The 22,181-nt window shown below is 35.7% G+C and overlaps 1 protein-coding gene across 1 annotated transcript in view; it reads right to left on the reverse strand.

Moving 5' to 3' along the window:
* The window catches only part of Gprk1 (G protein-coupled receptor kinase 1), a 598,843-nt gene that overhangs the window by 21,650 nt on the left and 555,012 nt on the right, over window positions 1-22,181 (reverse strand). Inside the window, exon 20 of the mRNA XM_090400057.1 lies at window positions 9,969-10,141. Coding sequence (XP_090256183.1) covers window positions 9,983-10,141 — 159 coding nt within the window. The 3' untranslated portion in view covers window positions 9,969-9,982. The remainder of the gene's footprint in view (window positions 1-9,968; window positions 10,142-22,181) is intronic.

Here is a 22,181-nt window from a genome sequence, read left to right on the forward strand (position 1 = left end):
CAATATTTATCATACCTCTCCTTGAACCCATTAACAGACAAGTGACTCCGGCAATCCATTCTAATCATTCACCACTCTCCAAGTCAAAAATATATTCCTCACATTCCTATTAACCACACTCTTACTCAACTCCTAGGGATGACCACTTGCTCTGTGCCCTCTAGCCAAGTGCTGAAACAGTTTCCCTCATCAATCCTATAAAACCCTTTAAGTAACTTAAATGTTTCTATCATATCCTCTTTTTCATCTGTCATCCAATTTCTGCAACTGACAGACCCTCAATCTATCTTCATATGGAGCATATCACAGACCACCCATCATCTTGGTTACTTGTCTCTGGTTATCCTCTACTATTTCCTCATCCCCACAAAACTCAGGTGACCAGACCTGAGCACACTAATCAGGTGTAAATGCATCAGGGCATTACAAAGCGGAATAACAACTTCCTCGTCTCTACTTGTTAGTGTGTTCTTCAATAGTCAAGTAATCCTATAAGCCACCTTGGCAACCTTAGCAATATGTTCTCAAAACTTCAACTCTGTCTACTACCACCCCCAAAATTCCTGGTTTCATCTACTTCCTGGAGAACAGTTCCATTGATGTGGTACACGGCTTGCAATTTGTTTATCCCAAAATGCATAACTTGACATTTCTCAACATCAAACTGACATCTAATATCTTTTGCCCATACCTTATAGTTTTTAAATCATCCTGCAAGTTCTCCACATTATTTTGATTAATTATTACTCTACCCAATATTGCATAATCAGCAAACAACCGAATATTTCCCTAGATTACTTCTTATATCATTTATGCAGTAATGGCACCCCCACTAATCACATGCATTTTACTGGATTTTGCTCCTACATATATCACTTTTTGGTATCTATCCATCAGCCACCCTTGTATCTATACAACCAGTGTCACATCCATTTCCATTTGATCTAATCTGTATAACAGAGTTCCATGTGTTCAATGATCATCTGATGAGTTCATCAGTTCAATGCTTCTGTCCAGCAGAATCATCATGTAGCCATTTCCCTATTTTAATAGAAAGACTATATAACCAAAGTTGAGAAGCTCTGATTCATGAGCTCAATTTAAATAAGACTGAAAGCCTCAATATATCTTGCAATTATTATTATTTATGGATTAATTTTTCAATCTGGACTCAAATGGTATACAGAATAAGACCCCCTCATGCTTGTAGCATGTGCTTTTTAATTTTTAATTGTTATTCTAATATTTTAAACCATCCAGTTACAATGACAACAGTCAGAAGATATGATTAATAATTCTGCATTTATAATAAAAACATACACAAAATAAACCCTCATATTATAAAAATTAAATATGTTTCCATATTTAATTTTTATAATATGAGGGTGGTCGGAAAAGTTCTCAGCCTCGACCATAGGTGGCAACACTATCGGTAAGATTTTTTATTATTTTTTTTTCCAAGTTGGTACATCTATCATAAGCATTCATGGGAAATTGCAAGTCATTCTATCAAGTAGTTTGTTCATACAGCTGTCTGAAGCAAAAGTGTTGACTGCATCCCTTGAAATGGATAAAATTGAGTATTGTGAAATTCTTTGTAAAAGAAGGTTTAATGCCAAAAGAAATTAATTTGAAGTTCATAAAAGTTTATTGCACTTTTCTCCTTCGTTTTTGACAATTAAGAAATAGGTTTAAAAATGGCCATACCAGCCTTGAAGATGATCCACATGAAGGACGTCCAAAAAGTGTAACAACACCGGAAATCATCGATCAAGTGCACAATATGGTATTGGATGACTGGCGAGTCAAAGTGCGTGAAATTGTTGAGACTATAGGCATTTCAAAAGAACGTGTAGGATATATTTTGCATGAAGAGTTGCAAATGAAAAAGCTTTGCACAAGATGGGTGCCCCACTTGCTCGCAGCAGATCAAAAACACACTTGCATGAAAATCTCTGAACAGTGTTTGGAGTGTTTTAACAAGAATAAAACTTGTTACTTTTTGTTAAACATCGATTTATTACTATGGATGAGACTTGGATTCACCATTACACACCAGAATCCAAACAGCAGTCAAAACAGTGGAGAGAAGCCAGTTGTTCAGCGCCAAAGACAAAGTCAGTTCCATCAGCAGGAAAGGTCATGCATCAGTGTTTTGTAATGCTAAAGGCATTTTATTTATTAATTATCTTGAAAAGGGTAAAACAATAACTAGGGAATATTATTCCAATCTTTTAACCAGACTAGACGAAACAATTCGTGAGAAAAGACCCGGTTTGCAGAAGAAAAAAAAATCACCTTTCATCAGGACAATGCACCTACCCACAAAGGTGTTTTGGCAATGGGAAAATTAAGGGATCTGCACTATGAATTGTTGGAACATGCACCCTATTCCACAGATTTGGCTCTCTCTTACTTCTATCTCTTCCCAAAACTAAAACTCTTCCTCGCTGGTCAGCATTTTTCTTTGAATCAAGAGGTGATTGCAGCTGTAGAGGGGTATTTTGCAGATCTTACTGAGAACCTCTACAGGGATGGCATAATGGCACTGGAGCATTGCTGGAATAAATGTATTAGTCTTAAGGGAGATTGTTGAAAAATAAAAATAATTTTGAAATTATAAATTCGGTTTTCATTTTTAGGCCGAGATCTTTTCAGACCACCCTCATATGCTTGGGACTCAGTTCACTACCTCAAATATCAGAACAGCATTCCTATAGTATACAGGTGAGAAGTACTGTTTTTAATGGCAAAGGGCATTAAGAGGCTGAGGAGACCATGGATGTGACGTGATGTGATCTTTCTGTGCAAGCAAAGGCTAGATTGTATGTTAGCACCAAAAGAGAAATCTGATCTAGCTTATGGGCTATGTATTAACAGAAGTAAGGTGGATGGAAGGAGGAGGTGAAGCAGGATCCTTGATGATGAAGAAGAATTAGAATGGATTGTACTGTCATCAACAAAACTATGGATAAAATTTCAGATTAATGAGAGAAAGTAATTCAGCACAAGCTAAAGGACAATCCCAGGATATTCTAGTATTTGGTGGAGGAATTTGAAAAGGTGAGGCCATCTGTCATAAGTAATGAAAATGATATATCATGATGGGATTTTTGTAGTACTATTGCTAACTATACCTCTTTTTCATTTATTGGTGCATACTACTGGTTCTGACAAGGTGTTCTAGTAGCTAATTTTTCACTGTTTTCCTGATTCCATAATCAGTGATAGAGCTTGCTTAAGGGGGGGGCACTGCAAACATCAAAATTTCTGCTTATAGTGTACCATTATTACACACACATACAGTGTTAATCAATACATAATTTTGTTTGCTATCTGAAACTGCCAGTCCATCTTTGTTCATTATATGAATTATCATGCAGCTCATTACTATGAAATAGAATGAGCAGCATGATGTTATATTTCCAGTAACATTATGTTATATGAGGAAAAGGTTAATCATAACTGTAAAAAAAAATAAATTAATTAAAAAATATATATATACAGGGTGTTCGGGATAAATTTGACATATTTATAATTAATTATATTTTTCCGTAAGTTACATGTATTAACACACACTTCTCTTCATTTAAAAGTTTGGACCCTTCTTCATTCATATACAAGATGTCAGAAAGGATGGATAGCTGGAACCCACCTGAATCATGGAAGAGAATAACTTGTATCATGATGATTCGTGCCCGCCATCAAAATAAGGATATTACGACTGCTGCCCAATGCTCCCTGAATACAGTAAAAACAATCAGGCATGAACTAGAGACTTGCAATGGTGACTACGAGGATGTAGCAAGAAGAAAGATCCCTAGCAGACGATCTGATTGCGTTCGTACAGCAGAATTCCTCGCAAATCTGCAGGAACAGGTGTTGAAGAACCCTGGCATTGGAATTCGGGCTTTGTTCGTGGAGTTGCTAACTGTAGTCAAGCCCTGGATAACAAGGGTAGCCAATGGTAGGCTGTATGTATGGCAGCAGGATTCGGCCCCTTGCCACACCTCTGGGAAAAGTCAAAAATGGTTGTCTGAAAATTTCTACGACTTCACCAGTCCAAATGTTTGGCCTCCAAACTCCCCAGACCTTAACCCCATGGATTATTTTGTATGGGGCGCAGTTGAAAAAGACACCAATCGCACTTCCAGTAATACAAAAGCCCAGTTAATGGATCAAATTAAAACAGTTTTTGCGGCCCTTCCCAGGGAGACTGTAGCATCAGCTTGTTCGAGGTTCCGAAGCAGAATTGAAGCTGTGATCGATGCTAATGGTGGTTATTTTGAGTAAATCTTGTTGATAGTATTGTAATTAACTCTGCCTGTAATGTTTTTTTGTCAATTCATTAAATTTAATAGATACAAAGAAGATTTTCTTTTTCCTTACGAAACTGTCAAATTTATCCCGAACACCCTGTATATATATATATATATATCTGTGTGTGTGTGATTTATAATGTCATCTACAGACCACCAGATATTGTTACTTTCTTGAGACCTTATGACTTCATAAAATACCATTTTTGGTTTTAATAGCAAGTATAAAAACTTAATGATGCGTTATTCTAATCAGACATTCTCATATTTTTGATAATGATAGGCAGTCATTCAGATTTGAGTTCAGGCGGTGAAGAAAGGCTTCAGCACTCTCCTTAAATAAACATTCAAATTTGTACCAACAGCAATGTAGCAGGCATGTTTCAAACCAAAGAATGTTGTGGTCTGTGTCTATTCCATATTGAGCTAATCCAGATTTATTGGATTTCCTGTGGTAAATATATGACTGATGTTCTTGTATTCTCTTTTCTACTGAGCATTCAATTTGTCCGAAGTAGGATAGAAAGCAGTCACAAGGAACTTAGTATACACCTGGGAAAGATATCGGAGAGTGTTTAGTTTTTGAAGAGGGGAAATAAGTTGAGAGTTTAATGATAGGTATAAAAGTAGCCACTAAATCATATTTCTTCAGAATTCTGGAAGTCGGTTCTGAAACACCTGCAATGTATGGATTGGAACTCGACATACCGTTTCCTTGTTGTTTAAGTTAAGTTTGTAGGAGTCAAACAGAAGTTGGGTAGTCCTTTCTGAGATGCCATTTAATTTCATATATTGTTTGATATTTGAGAGTTCTTCTGTTAATTGACGAGGAGTCAAACAATTAATCTTACCTCGTTGAATTAAGGACTTTATAATTCCCATCTTTTGAGAAGGATGGTGTGCAAATTGCTGAAGAATATAGCATTCGGTGAAAGAGGGCTTTTAATACATTGATGTGGTTAAATCACCTGATGGTAAACGGATAAGAAGAATGTCTAGAGAAGATAATTTGTTGTCTCTTTCAATTTACATATGAGTTTGATATGAGGATTTCAATTTACATATGAATTTGATATGAGGATGTAAAATATGTATAAACGTTGGAAGTATCTAAAATAGTAGCCAAAAACGTTGGAAAGTTTCTTATTCTGAGGCTACACAGCAAAAATGTCGTCAATATACCGTACACAAAATGAAGGTTCAGGGTATGGACGAAAAAAGGATATCTTCTAGATGCTCTAAATAAAAGTTTGGCTAGAGCAGGGGAGAGTGGACACCCCCATGGCAGTTCCTTCCACTTGGTTGTAGAATTTTGTTTTGACAAACAAAGTATCCAGAATGCATCACAAATTTGAATAGTTTTGCTATATCTTGTGGGAATGTTTCAGAAAGTAGCTGCAATGGCTTCTTGAGAGTTATGTTTGTAACTAGGGATTCTATATCAAAGCTCACCATAAGATCAGTGGATTGTATGGAAACATTTTTCATTTTTCAATTTGTCTAGGAAATCTGAAGAATTTTTTATAAACAAGTAAGACTTGTCAATCATATAACTATGGCACAAGTTTCTGTAAAAGAAAGAATTTGTTCATTCTAAATCCAGATGAATACAGGCATCGTGTATCTAGATCAAGTTCCAGACCACTATTGTATAGTGAATCATTACCTTTTTTTCTTTTTTTTTTTTTTTTAACTAACTTGTAGAAGCATCTAATGATTTAATAACATGTTAAGCACTCATATATATATGTGTAACTGATGTAAATAAAGTATTTATTTATGGAAATGAAAAAATTAGAATAATTTTTGCAATTAAAAATTTTCATTGAAATGGAAAAGTTTTCCATTTCAGCAATAAGATTGCCAATGGATAATTTTATAGATAACTGTAGTATTAAATGGTGTAGCATTTTTTTCACTTCACTAAACTTTGTTTTTGTAGTCTGTTTTAAACAACTGTAACAACAATGGTGAAGTAAGTTTAACCTTCAGCCTATCTCAGTGTTCGATACACCAGTATCACTAAATTTAATCATTTTAATCTTAGTGTCTAATGTAATAGGTTAATGAGCCCTCTTTTCACTGGAAGCAACAGTACCATTACTTTGATTTTTATTTGCCATAATTAACATTAATAAAATAATAGCCATAAATGGTTTATAATTGCAGCTAAACACTGAGAGATGCAGTGAGCAACAATAATGTAAACAAACTGAGTCCACACACACACACTATGTATCGGGTGATTCATGGCAGCATCATGTTGCTAAATCCATCATGTGAGCAAATGCAGCACTGTAATGATGTGCATTAATCATAATAGAAAACTGGAATATGAGTAAATCGTAGTAAGATGGGTTTACTGTACATACTATTATTATTATATCACACTTCCAGGGAGTCCAAAGACTCATCGAGGGAGTGCACCCACTCCACAACTCTGTCTCAATCACTCAATCCACCAAACCACATCATCTACACCAACGCCATCTACTGCCCACCACCACCACAACTGATATTTTCAAAGACAATCACAAACATCCATGCCCACGGCGGGATTCGAACCCGCAGCCTTTCGGCTAGAGAGCAGATATGCTAACCACTCGGCCAACCAGGCCGGCATTAGTATACATCTAGTCAAAGTGAGATTGGATTGTGGTTAAAAGCACTAATTGATTCTCTGCATTATTTATAGGACATGTGAATGTATCTTCCTAGTATCTAAGCACTGACACTAAAAAGATCTGATGAAAGTAATGCATATCATGAAGCGATATGTATTACTCTTGGTATATACATAGATCTCATTATCATTACACAAATATAGTAGGGGAAAAATCATCATCAAACCAGCATCCTGTTATTGGGTACAATTTTAACCTATAGGTTAAAATTGTACCCAATAACAGGATGCATTGGATCAAAGGGAGAATCAGTAACCAATAACAATGGAATTTTATTAAGAGGCCTTTGCATATTTAACAATCTAAAAATCAGCAATACTTTCTTCAGGCATAAAAATATACATAAGTACACTTGGGAAGCAAGAGGAACAAAATCAATAATAGATTACATTATTATTAACAGCAAACTAAATAATAATATCATGGATACAAGGGTTTTTAGAGGGAGCAAAATTGATAGTGATCACATAGCTCTTCGTCTGTAAATGAATTCAAGAAGAGATATGACAGATATTGTTTTGCTAGTTTGGGTCTCCCACGGTAAGTGTACTGACTCCATGGAGATACCCGTAATAATAATAATAATAATAGTTGAAAATAGATTTCAATTCATAAAAAGAACCACGTACTTCAAAAGAACAAAAGATAACGAACCAACATCCAATAAACAATTTAAAGTTCACCTCCTAGAACAGGAGAGCATTAGAAACTTATATAAAAGCAGAATAAGAGATAAAATAAAATCAACGACAAACAATATTGAAACTGACTGGAAACATATAAAGGAAACCATATTAAAGCAGCAGAAGAAAATTTAGGATACAAATCAAGGAAAAACAAAAAATGGCTCAAAACTTGGAATGATGACTTAAAGGAATCAATTGAAAGAAAAAACAGGCTTTTAAAATCTATGTGCAAAATAAAAACACTGCTGACTATATACAATATAAGAAATTATGGGCTGAAGTCAAAAAGCTTTCCAGAATATATGCAGAGAAGACTGGAGTAAATATGTTAAATCATTAGAGCAGGATATCACTGGACCACAAAGAATAGGTTTTAAAATTTGCAGGCAACTACAAACAGCAGAAAACGACCAATTAAGAAACAATCCAATTTCCAAAGCGGGCTGGATAGAACACTATAAAATATTGTGGAATGAAAAACAAGAAATACAAAACAATAAAAAAACTCACAAAATTGAAGATACCAATATACAAGAAAGTACAAAAGGAATAGCAATGGAAGAATTAGAAAAATTAAAAAACTCAAGAAACAGAAAAAGCCCACGGCTGGATGGAATATGTGTTGAGCTCTTTAAATATGCAGACAATAGCTTAAAAGAAAACCTACTTAAACTCTTCAATAATATCTGGAAATATCAAAAGATCCCAAAAGAACGGAAAACTGGAGGAGTAATAAATATTCACAAAAAAGGTCCCAAGGACAAATGTGGAAATTACAGAGGCATTACTCTCTTAATAACAGCATCTGAACTATATGCACACAAAGAACAGACTAATTAAAAATACAGAAAATTATTTAGAAGAAAAACAGTGTGGTTTTAGAAGCGGAAGAGGATGCACAAATGCCACTTTCACAATGCAACAGATCATAGAAAAAAAGAAAAGAATTTAACCTGCCCACTTTTCTTCTATTTATTGACTATGAAAAGGCATATGATAACTTGAACAGAAATCTATTCTGGAAAAATATTACAAGGTGACAAAATACTTCCTAAATTAATTAAAGCAATAAAAAGCCTATACAAAGAAACAAAAATTTGCATCAAATTTGCAGATGGAACATTATCAGAACCTATAAATAAAGGAGTAAGACAAGGTTGCAGCTTAGCCCCATCCTATTCAACATTTATATCAACAGAATCCTAAAAGAATGGAAAACAACTGTCCAAGATGGAATTAAAACTAACAATTAATAAACAGCTAAATATAATACTTTATTATTATTATTATTATATGACACCTCCAGGGAGTCCAAAAACTCAACGAGGGAGATTGTGCCAACAGCATCGAATGATTAATCCCTTCCAACTACCAACCACACTCAAGCTTGCTTAACTTTTTGCGTGAGCCATTAGTAATAGAGGCTCTACCAATCAACCAACCTTTGCTGGCAATGCAGATGATCAAGTACTAATTTCAAATTTAGAAGATAAACTCCAAACTGCACCTAACCATCTAAATGAAATAGCAAAAAAATTTTAAATGAAAATATCTGAAACAAAAAATATGGCAATGTGTGGAAACACCATTCAAAATGTCAAAATTATGCTTAACAATAAAATAATAGAACAAGTTACAGAATTCAAATACTTAGGAAATATAATCTCGCAATACAATACTAATTCACAATAGAATGAATGGCATAATTAAAAGAAATTTTGGAAAACAAATGACTCAAGAAACTAAAGAATTAAGATTACATAATATGACCTCTAAACCATCTCTCAAATTATTTGGAAGTGAAACCTGGATTCTAAAACAAAGATTGGAAGCAGCACAGATGAAGTTTCTAAGCCCTCTCCAGGGAATCACTAGATTAGATACAAAGAACATCGTACAAGAAATAGAAGAATATCAGCAAAATTGGCTACACCACATAGAAAGGATGAATAACAATAGGATTCCCAAACTAGCATATAAATATAACCCTACAGGAAGAAGAGAACAAGGATGTCCAAGACTAAGATGGAAAGACCAACTTCATTTGCAGAGCAGGAACATGACACAAAAAAACCTGTACCTTAAATGCTCAGATGTCGACGACAACAAAGTTAAAATTGTATAAATACTTTCCTATCCCTCACCATTTGAAGTAAAAAAAAAAAAAAATCTAAATATAGTAATCCATTTTAATTATGTGAATAGATGAGGTAACATATTCAAAGACATGTATAAACAAACAGAAAAGATATCAGAAAAAAAAAACAAAAAAAACTGACCTTATACAAGTGTGTCAATTACCATTGGTACTACGGCTAACCAGGTTGTTTCTGTTATTGGTCTCAGTACCATAAATCTTTCCTGCTTTCTTTGCCATACTGGCTAATAGCTCCAGTGAATTTTTATATGTTGACTTTAAGGATATAAGCCACTCCTTCAATCCTATTTCATCCTGAAACAAAAATGAAACAATTTATATGGAACACAATAGTTATAATAAAATTCATCTCTCACGCTCATTTGATTCTCTGGCTTAACTGCCTTCATTGATTTCTATGTACTGACATTTTTTGGGTGTGTTTTGCAATTTGTAACCATAGTGAAGCATTGCCATGAATAGTTACCAACACCTCAGCCTTTCATTATGCACCTATTTGATTGATTTTGTCCATTTGATTGTATGAATATAAAAACTCCACTCTGGCTGCATCGATCTGAATGAAATTTGATATTTGGGATGTTTAATAACACTTTTCAAGCAATTGCAATTTCAAATGAGCAATTTAAATAAGACCATCTTTAATGGCCAAATGATATAAAGCACAGAGTGAGCCACATAACATTTGACTATCTCAGACCAGAACTAGGTCATAAATAATTGGATGTTAGGAACCATCAAAGGTAGAATTAAAGCCAGAAAACATCTAATGCAGAACTCACCTTCTCTTGCTACTACTTGATTTATAGTAGCAATTTATGGCAGCAGATCTATAATGTATAGAAACAATGATAAAATTTCACAGCCTTCATTGATTTTTCATTAATATAATAATCAATAAGACTTTCCAGAAGACATATTAAAACAGATAAGATAAGAATAGATAATAATCAATAAGACTTTCCAGAAGACATATTAAAACAGATAAGATAAGAAAAGCAAAGCAAGTGCCAAACTATAAAATAACAGTATCATAATGCTGATGTTTTTATTATGTTATTTGTGCATCTAATTTGTTATATTTTTATATAAATGTTATTTGCAACTGCACCTGTTATAAAAATAAAATTGTTATATTGTAAAATATTTAAATAGAAGTTTATTATTAAGCTTTTTCAGATATAAAAACATCTTGAAAATATATCTCAGCTACTGCATACCATCTTCATAATGTTTAATTTAGGACAGGTGAAAAGGTAATCTATAATCAATTCAATAAATAATCATTTATCCAATTATCATTATTATTATGTGATACCTCCAGGGAGTCCAAGGACTCATCGAGAAAGGGCACCTACTCTACAACTCTCTGTCTCCCCACTCAATCCACCAACTACAATGACTGCAACCATACAAACGACATCTACCGCCCACCAGCACCACTAATATTTTCACAGACAATCACAAACATCCATGCCCACAGCAGGATTCGAACCTGTTGCCTTTTGCTAGAAAGCAGATATACTAACCACTCGGTCAACCAGGCCAATTAAATTATTATTACTGCACCCTCCATGGAGTCAGCAGACTCACTGTGGGAGGTTCGTTCAACTGACAACATATTTATCATGCTGACTCTTAAAATCCTTAATATTCCTTGTGTTAAAAACATTCTGGTAATGCATTCTATTCACTGACAATTCTCCATGTAAAAAACTACTCCTTACACCGCTCTTCACTATACTCTTACATAACTTCCAGGAATTGCCTCTGATTTTTCTCCTCTCACCTTCTACTCTTTTTATAATCTCATCTGGATTAATGTGATAAAATTCTCTCACTAACTTATATGACTATATCACCTCTTTTCCTTCTATCCACTAAACTCTGCAATCCACATTTCTTCAACATCTCACCATAGCCAGCATTCCAAAGTCATGACATTGTCTTAGTCACTCATCTCTGAACCTTCTCCAGTATTTCCACATCACACTGAAAACTGGGTAATCAGATTTGAGCACATAGTCCAAGTGTGATCTAAGTGGTGCTTTATACAGTGGCACAACTACCTCCTTATCCCTACATGTTAGAATACTTATCATAGCAGCATTATGATGTGCAGCCTTTGCAACACTAGCAATATGCCCTCTAAACTTCAGCCTACTGTCAACATCATTCCCAAATCTCATCCACTTTAGTCAGTATGGCACTGTCAATATAGTACAGAATCTTATATTTCTGCACTCCAAAATGCAACATCTTGCACTTATTAATATTAAAACCACAACCCCACTCCTTTGTTCAAGTCAAAGTGTATTCAAATCATCCTGAAGAGAAATAACATCAGCAGTACTATTTATAATTCTCCCCACTTTGCACCATCAGCAGACAACTGAAGATCCCTACTCAGTCTACATGACATATCATTTACAAAAAAGTTCAACAGCGGGGGCCCAAGAATAGAATCCTGGGGCACACCACTGGTTATGCTCCTTTTTTGAGACAGCTCCATCATACACAACCTGTTGGTATCGTTCAGAGAGCTAATCTCCAATCCATCTCACCAATATACTATCTATTCCCATCTTCTGCTTACACACCAATTTATCATGTGATAAACTATCAAATGCTTTTGCAACATCCAAAAAATCACTATGTATGATTCTCTTTTATCTAACACACTTGTTATCCTATCATAAAATGCAAGTAAATTGCTAAAACAGAACCTATCCTTTACAAATCCATGCTGACCATAATAAAGAATGCTATGTCCATCAACCCAATCCTGTCTATTTCTTACCAATATCTCCAACACTTGACCACAACTGCAGTTATACAGACTGGACTATAGTTGGAGACTTCTGTTTTAGAACCATGCTTGTGAAGTGGTACTATATTGCCTTCTTTCCACTCCTTACGAACCCTATCCACTGTAAGACTTTCATTAAATAACCAGGTCAAGGGCATAAGAAACTGGAGTGCACATTCCTTAAGAATACGAGGGTGGTCTGAAAAGTTCTCGGCCTAACAATGAAAAAACGAATTTATAATTTCAAGATTATTTTTATTTTTCAAGATAATCTCCCTTAAGACTAATACATTTATTCCAGAGATGCTCTAGTGCCATTATCCCATCCCTGTAGTGGTTCTCGGTAAGATCTGTAAAATACCCCTCTACAGCTGCAATCACCTCTTGATTCAAAGAAAAATGCTGACCAGCAAGGAAGAGTTTTAGTTTTGGGAAGAGATAGAAGTAAGAGGGAGCAAAATCTGGTGAATAGGGTGGATGTTCCAATTCATAGTGCAGATCCCTTAATTTTCCCATTGCCAAAACACCTTTGTGGGTAGGTGCATTGTCCTGATGAAAGGTGATTTTTTTTCTTCTGCAAACCGGGTCTTTTCTCACGAATTGTTTTGTCTAGTTTGGTTAAAAGAGCAGAAAAATATTCCCCGGTTATTGTTTTACCCTTTTCAAGATAATTAATAAACAAAATGCCTTTAGTATCCTAAAACACTGATGCCATGACCTTTCCTGCTGATGGAACTGACTTTGTCTTCTTTGGTGCTGAACAACCGGCTTCTGTCCACTGTTTTGACTGCTGTTTGGATTTTGTTACTTTAAGCATTTTAATAAAACGTTCAAAACACTGTTCAGAGGTTTTCATGCGAGTGCGTTTTTGATCTACTGTGAGCAAAGCGCAGCACCCATCGTGCACAAAGCTTTTTCATTTGCAATTCTTCATGCAAAATATATCCTACACGTGCTTTTGAAATACCTATAGTCTCAGCAATTTCATGCACTTTGACTCGCCAGTCATCCAATACCATATTGTGCACTTGATCAATGATTTCTGGTGTTGTTACACTTTTTGGACGTCCTTCATATGGATCATCTTCAAGGCTGGTACGGAAATGTTTAAACTTGGCAGCCCATTTCTTAATTGTTGAAAACGAAGAAGAAGGGTGCCCATAAACTTTTATGAACTTCGAATGAATTTCTTTTGGCATTAAACCTTCTTTTACAAAGACTTTTGTAACCACGCAATACTCGATTTTATCTATATTAAGGGATACAGACAACACTTTTGCTTTTGACAACTGTATAAAACAAACTACTCGATAGAATGACTTGCAATTTAACACTGATGAGTATGACAGATGTACTAACTTAGAAAAAAAAAATCTTGCCATCTACGATTGAGGCCGAGAACTTTTCAGACCACCCTCGTATGTGGTCGTATGTCATCCATTCCCATAGCCTTATTCACATCTTACCAACCAACATCTGATACACCTCCGTTTCTTTCACTTCCAATTCTCCTAATATTTGCCTCTCTTCGATATATTGCATGCGCATTTATACCAGTATGATATACACTTATAAAGTGCTTGTTCAATAATTCCACTATATCCTTTGCAGCTGTACTCTGCTGCTTTGACTATCCACCAATGTTAATCTGCCATAATTATTCTTCCTCTTGCTTGAAATACAGCAGAAAAATTCCCCTTCAGTTAACCTTGGCCTGACCAGCCAATCTCCTCTCATACTGCACATTTTCTTTGTTTACAATGCTTGTCACCTTCCTGGACAGCATTTTATACTCTTCATGGATCAGATCACCATCAACTGTCTTGTACCTCCTCCATAACATTTTCTTTTCCAAAACAGCTTGCTTGATTATTCAAATTAAGTGGATATTGAATCCAACATTATTTCCAAGCTGAATAGAGAAACTACAAGTTTCATGCGAATATAGAAACTATAAAAGTTTCGGCAGATCCAAGCATAAGCAAACCTTCAAACCTGTCCTTAGTATTTCCCATAATGTAAAACACATCTCCTAGTGGACATATATGATGTCATACATCATGGGGGATCACAACCCAGACTGGTTTCGACCTTGGTCGAGGTCTCGTCAGTGGGAGCCAGAACCAGATGTAAATACTCAGGTTGAAGTGATGTAGAACTTTACTTTACCATACGAGTTGCCAAAAAAGGTGTCACATCACAAAAGGCACCAAGAATTACTGAAAAAGGGAGCCAGAAGGCTTCACTTTGGTGGTGCAAAATTATTCAAATTAAGTGGATATTGAATCCAACATTATTTCTAAGCCAAATAGAGAAACTACAAGAGTTTCATGCCGAATATAGAAACTATAAAAGTTTCGGCAGATCTAAGCTTGATTTCACTGTTCATCCATTTCACTCCTACTCTATTTACTCACTTAACCCTTGATATGCAGCCATACATTCCTTTTGTCAGATATTGCCTTGTAAGTTTCCATGCATTGTCAACATCTTTTCTGCTCAGCTCGTCCGTCCAATGTACTGATGCTATCTGACTACAGAGCTTCCTATAATCACCTGCTTTATACTTCCACATGTATCCATTTTTGGCAGTAACCTTTTCTTGTTTCACCACTTCCCAAACAAGTACCTCACCAACTGGCACCAGTGTAAACACTTCATTACCAACTACAAATTGGGAAGTTATCACCAAATCCAAAACATTAAAGTCACTAGTTGCTTTGATCACATGCTGCTTATGATACTTATCTCTCAGAAATTCCACAAACTCGCTTTCCTTGTTTTCATACACTATCTCCTCCTTCCATTCTATATTCCTGTAATTAAAGTGTCCCATCAGTATCATCTTTTTACATGCCCAAGTAATTTGTCTAAACATTTCACAATCAGTATCCTCTGCATTCCCTGGTCTATAACAGCATCCTATCAGATATACTAACCTGTTTATTTCAACTTCACACCACACAGATTCAAAATCTGTGCATGCACTATCAACTTCCACACTTTGCAGACACAATTCCTTTGCAATCATTAACAGCACTTCCTCTCCTCTTTCACATTCCTATCCTTCCGGAAAATTATATATCCTTCTAATTCTATTTCTGACATCACATCCTACTCAGACATCCAAGTTCCACTTATTCCAATTATCTTTGGGCATACCCTCTCAATCAATGCAACAACCTCAGCTCTCTTGTTCTGAATACTCCTTACATTTGTGTATAAACATAACAATCCCCGTATTTGGGGCCATTCTACCAGCACCAACATTCTCTATTCTAGCTGGCATGCCCTAGGGTTTTGTTCTTGGGCTCTTGCTGTTTAACTTGTTTGTAAATGATATATTATGTCGACTGACTAATTTAGGAAATATCTAGACTAAAGCAAATCAATAGATCGATGACAAGGAAATTGGAAAAAAAAAGTTGAAAAGTGAAAGAGAGACATTGGAAAGACAGGGAGGATAAGAGTAAAATGGAGAAACAAAAAAGCATTGAATCAGGTAAGATTTCAGGTAGGCAAAATCAATTATTATTACTGTCATACAGGTATCTCCATGGAGACAGAAGACATCGCAGGAGATCCATTATTCACACAATACTAATCACACCTCTTCCTTAAACTCATTCCCTGATGAAGCACTCACAACCACCTATGGCAAACTATTCTACCTATTCATCACTCTCCAAGCAAAAAACTTAGTCCTAATACCTTTGGCTAACCACACTCTTACACGATTTCCATGAATGATCCCTTGTTCTTTCGCTTCCTGCCATGTACTGAAAAAAAGTCTTGGGTGTCAATCTTATAAACCTTCTTAAATAATTTATATGCTTTCATCATGTCTCTTCTTTTTTTACCTCTCAGCTACTTTTTCAAGCCCTCAAACCTTTAATCTATTCTTATAGGAAGGATTCCATACACCTGCCATAATCTTTGACACTTGCTTCTGGATCCTCTCTACCACTTCTTCTCCATGAAATCCAGGTGGCCAGATCTGCACACAGTAGTCCAGATGTGGCTTTATTAAAGTCTTATAAAAGGGAACAATAACTTCTCTATCTTTGCTTGTTAGTGTGTTTCGACCTTCATATTAAGATCATCACCTGGAGTATACATACAGAGACAATGATTTGATCAGAGGTTATTCTACTGGCCTCACCTCTAGCGAAAATAAAATAAAATTACAATAAATAAATGAAATAAAATAAATTAACTACATCAAAGCTATATTCTATTTAAGACAACATCAGAGAAACATTCTTTCATATAGATAGTTTTGTTACAGTAAAAATGATGTCCTAATTTAACATGACAATTGTTATATTAAATTTAGGATCCTGGATTACCTATGGTCCTATTTATAATTAACTCTTAGGGAGAAAGGTTAAGTGGGTAGAATATGTGACTTGCATATTCTTGGGATTTTTAGACCATCGTTATTGTATGATAAGAATCTCACAGGTCTCCTTAAATTTACATTCATACCATGTTTTGATGTGATGCAAACAACAGATGCTTTTCCAGTCAATTCTATGTAAAGTGATCGGAATGTATGGAATGGTTACATTCAGGACATGATCAGAAAGACTAGATTGACCATAGTTATTATATTTAATGTGTCATTTATGTTCCTTTTTTCTGATAGGAATTGTGTGTCCTGTTTCCCCTATATAGGGAAAATTACAGATGCAATAAATACAGTATACCCCAGGGTGGGCCAGTAGATCCTTGGATGTGTTGAGTAAGTGCTTTAATTTTGCAGGAGGTTTAAAGGTGGCTTTAAGGTTGTATTTTTGCAGTATTCTGTTTATTTTGTCTGATATCCCTTTAATGTATGGAATGGTTACAGTTTTATTATAGTCTTGTTTATTTTTGTTTTTAAGTGAGGTCTTGTACAGAATTTTGTTGATAGTATTTTGACTGTAACCATTTTTTTAGAAAGGTGTTGCATACTGAATTGAATGTATACTCCAGATGATGAACTTAATATGAAGGTCGAAACATTGGGAAATTAAAATAATTATTTATAACACGGTTGTGGAGTCCATAATTTGTGTAAAATGAATGTTGATCAATGTGTAACACTAAAGGAAAGTAAACTCTCTATCCACAATCATCTCCAAAGTCTCTGGCCTCATCAGTTTCCTGCAGCTTAGCTCTATCGATATAGTACACAGCTTGTGATCTCTTCTTCCCAAAGTATATTACCTTACACATGGCCACATTCAATTGGCAGCCATTTACATTTGCCCATACTGCTAGTTTATTTAAGTCATTCTGCAGGTCTCCACATCACCTTCATTTACTATTGCTCTTCCTAGTTTTGCATCATCAGCAACTGAATATTTCCTGTCAGATCATTTCCTATATTGTTGATGTACAAATTAAACAACAGAGTACTGAGAGCCCTGTGGTACATCACCGGTCACTTGCCTTCTCCTGGACTCAATTCCTCCACAGACCAATCCATGACATCTGTCCATCAACCACCCTCTAATTCAAAACACTAGATTCATATTCATCCCCATTTACTCCAATTTATGCAACAGAGTTCTATATGGAATTTTGTCAAATGGCTTTGCAAAGTCCAGCACTAAGAAGCAGCATTATGAAAAGAAGGATATCGTATGGTATGAACAATCATAAAACATTATTGACGACTGTGTGATTACTTTGAGTTTTATGGGTGCTAAATTAAAAAAAATTAATGAAAGTGATTGAAAAGCAGAAAATAAAAGTAAAGACAAATTGTTTGTTAGGAACAAACAATTTGTCTGGTAATAAATACATACAGTATAAGCAAAGATATGAATGGACTAGTGGAAGAAGCATGAGTGAAGAGTCAAAAAGTGAATGTAGGTATTATATAACCTAGATATGATAGAAATGAATTAAGCAGAAGCGCTATGATAGCAAATGATTTGATGCATAAGCTGGTAGAAAGAATGGTTGCAAGTATTTGGATGTGTGAAGAAAGTATGTGTAAAAGTGATGGCATACACTTGAATGCATTTGGATTTGATAAAAGTAATAAAAGGAATGGTGAGAATCCATGCAGAAGAGTGACCATATTAAATAATCACGTTAATGATAAGAATATGCATTACCATGAAAACGATTAAGAGGGAAGAACAATCATGTGCGTTTCTCTGGGTTGGACTTATTAAGCATGTATAAGATTGCCAGCTTTAAAGAAGGTATTAGATAAGAATAGAAATCGGCAAGTAATCCAACTGGGTCACACAGAATACCGAAATGAGTACAAAAAAACATTCAGGTAACTTATGTCTGTACATGAATGCCAGGAGTATCAGAAACAAAGGAGTAGAGTTTATTGCCTTGGGGAACACAATGGGGGACTATGATTATAGGCATTAGTGAGTCCTGGCTATCAAAGGCAGACATATTAACTGTATCAAGTGTAAAGGATACTATATTTTTAGGAACAATAGGACAGGATAGGAGAGGAGAGGAAGAGTGATGTTAATGATACTGGATAATTTGAGGCAGTTAGGATAGAAAGCTATGACTACAATACTAGTAAAATGTTTTGTGTGTGGTAGTGAGGTTTTATGTCATCTGGTGTGAGGTGAAGTCTAAGAAGAGCAAATACATAGTGGAGTGTTGTTACAGACCTAGTGGATAGCCAGGCTCACTAATGCCTATAATCGTAGTCCCCTCATTGTGTTCATCAAGGCAACAAGGTGATGGAATGCATTACAAAATAAACATGATTGACTTTTTCCCTACTTAATTGCAGCAAAGATTGACTAACTTGGGGACTGGTCAAAGAAAAGGCTAGAAAAAGTTCATCTGGTCAGCAACTTGAATTAAACTTATAATGCTCTTACTTCATCTGGGCTAACACTATGGAAGCAAATGCCATTCTCATAGCACCAAAAAGACCAACTGACTGATTATTAACAATAATTTTAAACAGTCAAGTTGGGAATTTTTTTTTTAGTAATTAGTAAAAAATATGAATCTGTATATACCAAAATAATTACCAAATTTTTAAATATATAATTCACAAGCTATCTGGTCCACAGATGATATAATAAACTTCTAAATACAGCACTGTCAGTGCTGCACGTGCACATGCACACACTTTTTTAAACTTGAAATACAGGAATGAACATTGCATTTTTAACTTGTGTGGGCTCATCACCAGAGTTTAGTAGGAGGTCTATCTGTCTAGGATCAACTTTCTATAAGTTCATTTCTGATGAGCATTAACCATGTTACCGGCCAGGACATATATATACTTCCAGTTTATTATGGATGCGAAGTGCATATTAAAATTGTAATACCACTGATATTACATTGAAATATATGATGGATATGAAGCGAATGAGGACGCATATTTGACCCATAATGGCTGGTAAGGTGGTTAAGTGATTTGAAATATAACAACAACAAAAAAAATGTCTGCATTTCTCTCTCTCTCTCTCTCTATATATATAAAATATTTGTTTGATGACAGATAGCCATAATAATGCTATGTTATTTCACAAACATCTCTGTACGTAGAAGTTTGTGAATGTCTTCAGGTGACAAATGTATCACCCAGTGCACAACCCTGTTTACTCTTAAAACAGCACTGATTGATTAAGTGGGAGGTATGTGAAGAAGTTTTTACAGCTTAAAAAAATTTCATGTTTGGCCTGTAGAGAAGATTTTTTTGAATTAATTAATCATTAGCAGACCAATCAGTGGCAGCTCATGACTTGAAATCGTGGGGGTGCTGCAACTATCGAAATATACACACACTGTAAGTACAGTGTATACGTGTTTAGATAAAATATCAAAATTATGGTAAAAATTTTGATTAAAAATTTTTTTTGGCCCCGACAGGATTCCAGTGGAGGCATGGAAGGCACTGGGGGAAGAGGGAATTGACCTGCTGTGGGACCTGTTCGTGAAAGTTTGCCAACAGAAAAATATACCCGAGGAATGGAGGGAGAGTACTCTTGTCCTCATCTACAAGGGCAAAGGGGATGCACAAGCCTGTAAAAATTACAGAGGAATAAAGTTGATGTCCCACACAATGAAAATCCTAGAAAGGGTTCTTGATGGTAGATTGAGGAAGGAGGTGGAGATTGCAAAGGAACAATTTGGCTTCATGCCTGGTAGATCAACAACAGATGCTATCTTTGGGTTATGGCAGATGATGGAAAAGTTTCGAGAGAAACAACGGGAGCTACATCTGGCATTTATAGATCTGGAGAAAGCATACGATAGAGTGCCAAGGCAAGAAGTCTGGAGGTGTCTGAGGGAGAAGAAGGTTCCGGAGAAATATGTCAGGTTGGTGCGGGAGATGTACAGAAATGTGAAGACAAGTGTTCGGACCTGTCTGGGACAGACAGAAAGTTTTCAAGTAACAGTTGGCTTGCATCAAGTGTCTGCATTAAATCTGTTTCTGTTTAACATTGTGATGTAGGTGGTGACGGAGGAGGTGAGAGAAGATGCGCCTTGGACAATGTTGTATGCAGATGACATCTTGCTGTGTGCAGATTCAAGAGAAGAAGCAGGAACTAAACTGGAAAGATGGAGAAAAGTAATGGAAGAGAGAGGTATGAGACTGAGCAAAGTAAGACAGAGTATATGTGTTGCACAGTGGGTGGCGGCCAGGAGACAGATCTGGAGCTGGAAGGAAATGTCATCAGGAAGGTGGGAGACTTTAGATACTTAGGTTCAACAGTGGAAGAAGATGGAGGAGCTGAGAAGGAAGTGGGATGCAGGATACAAGCAGGTTGGAGGAACTGGAGGGAGATGGCTGGAGTGTTATGCGATAAGAGGGTGCCGATCAATCTGAAAGGCAAAATCTATAGGACAATAGTGAGGCCAGCTATGACGTATGCTATAGAAACTGTGGCCCTGAGGAAAAATAACATCAGCAGGATGGAAATAGCAGAGATGAGAATGCTTAGGTGGATGTGCGATGTGACCAGAAAGGATCGTCTGAGAAATGACTGTGAGGGGAATAGTGAAAGTTATGAACTTAGGAGCGAAAATACAGGAGGCAAGGTTGAGATGGTTTGGTCATGTGATGAGGAGGGAGGACGAATATGTGGGAAGAAGGGTCATGCAGATGGATGTGCAAGGAAGGCGGAAGCGTGGGCGGCCAAAGAAGAGATGGAGGGAGCTGGTAGAAGAGGACTTGAGGATGAAGAACTTGGATGTGGTGACAGCCCAAGACAGGAGGATGTGGAGGAGACTCATCATCAACAGTGACCCCACTTAAGTGGGAGAAGCTGCAGAAGAAGAAGAAGAAGATGGTAAAAATTAAAAAAAAAATTAAACATGGAACAATATTGTTTATTATTGATAAAATTATGCAGTTTAGTATAATTCAAAATTACTTAAAAATAAAATCCATTCTTCTTGTTTTGTTTCGAGCGAAAAGGTCAATAACTTTTTCCTTGATGTTTGTGTGACTGTTGAAGAATTTTTTCTCCGTTGAAATCATTGCAAGTGCATTTAACATATCCTGATTCATAGTGCTCTTCAGAAATGTTTTTA

This window comes from Typopeltis vanoorti, chromosome 11 (genome assembly GCF_054136105.1).
Source record: "Typopeltis vanoorti isolate ZY-2024b chromosome 11, IOZ_Tvanoo_1.0, whole genome shotgun sequence".
NCBI lineage: Eukaryota > Metazoa > Arthropoda > Arachnida > Uropygi > Thelyphonidae > Typopeltis > Typopeltis vanoorti.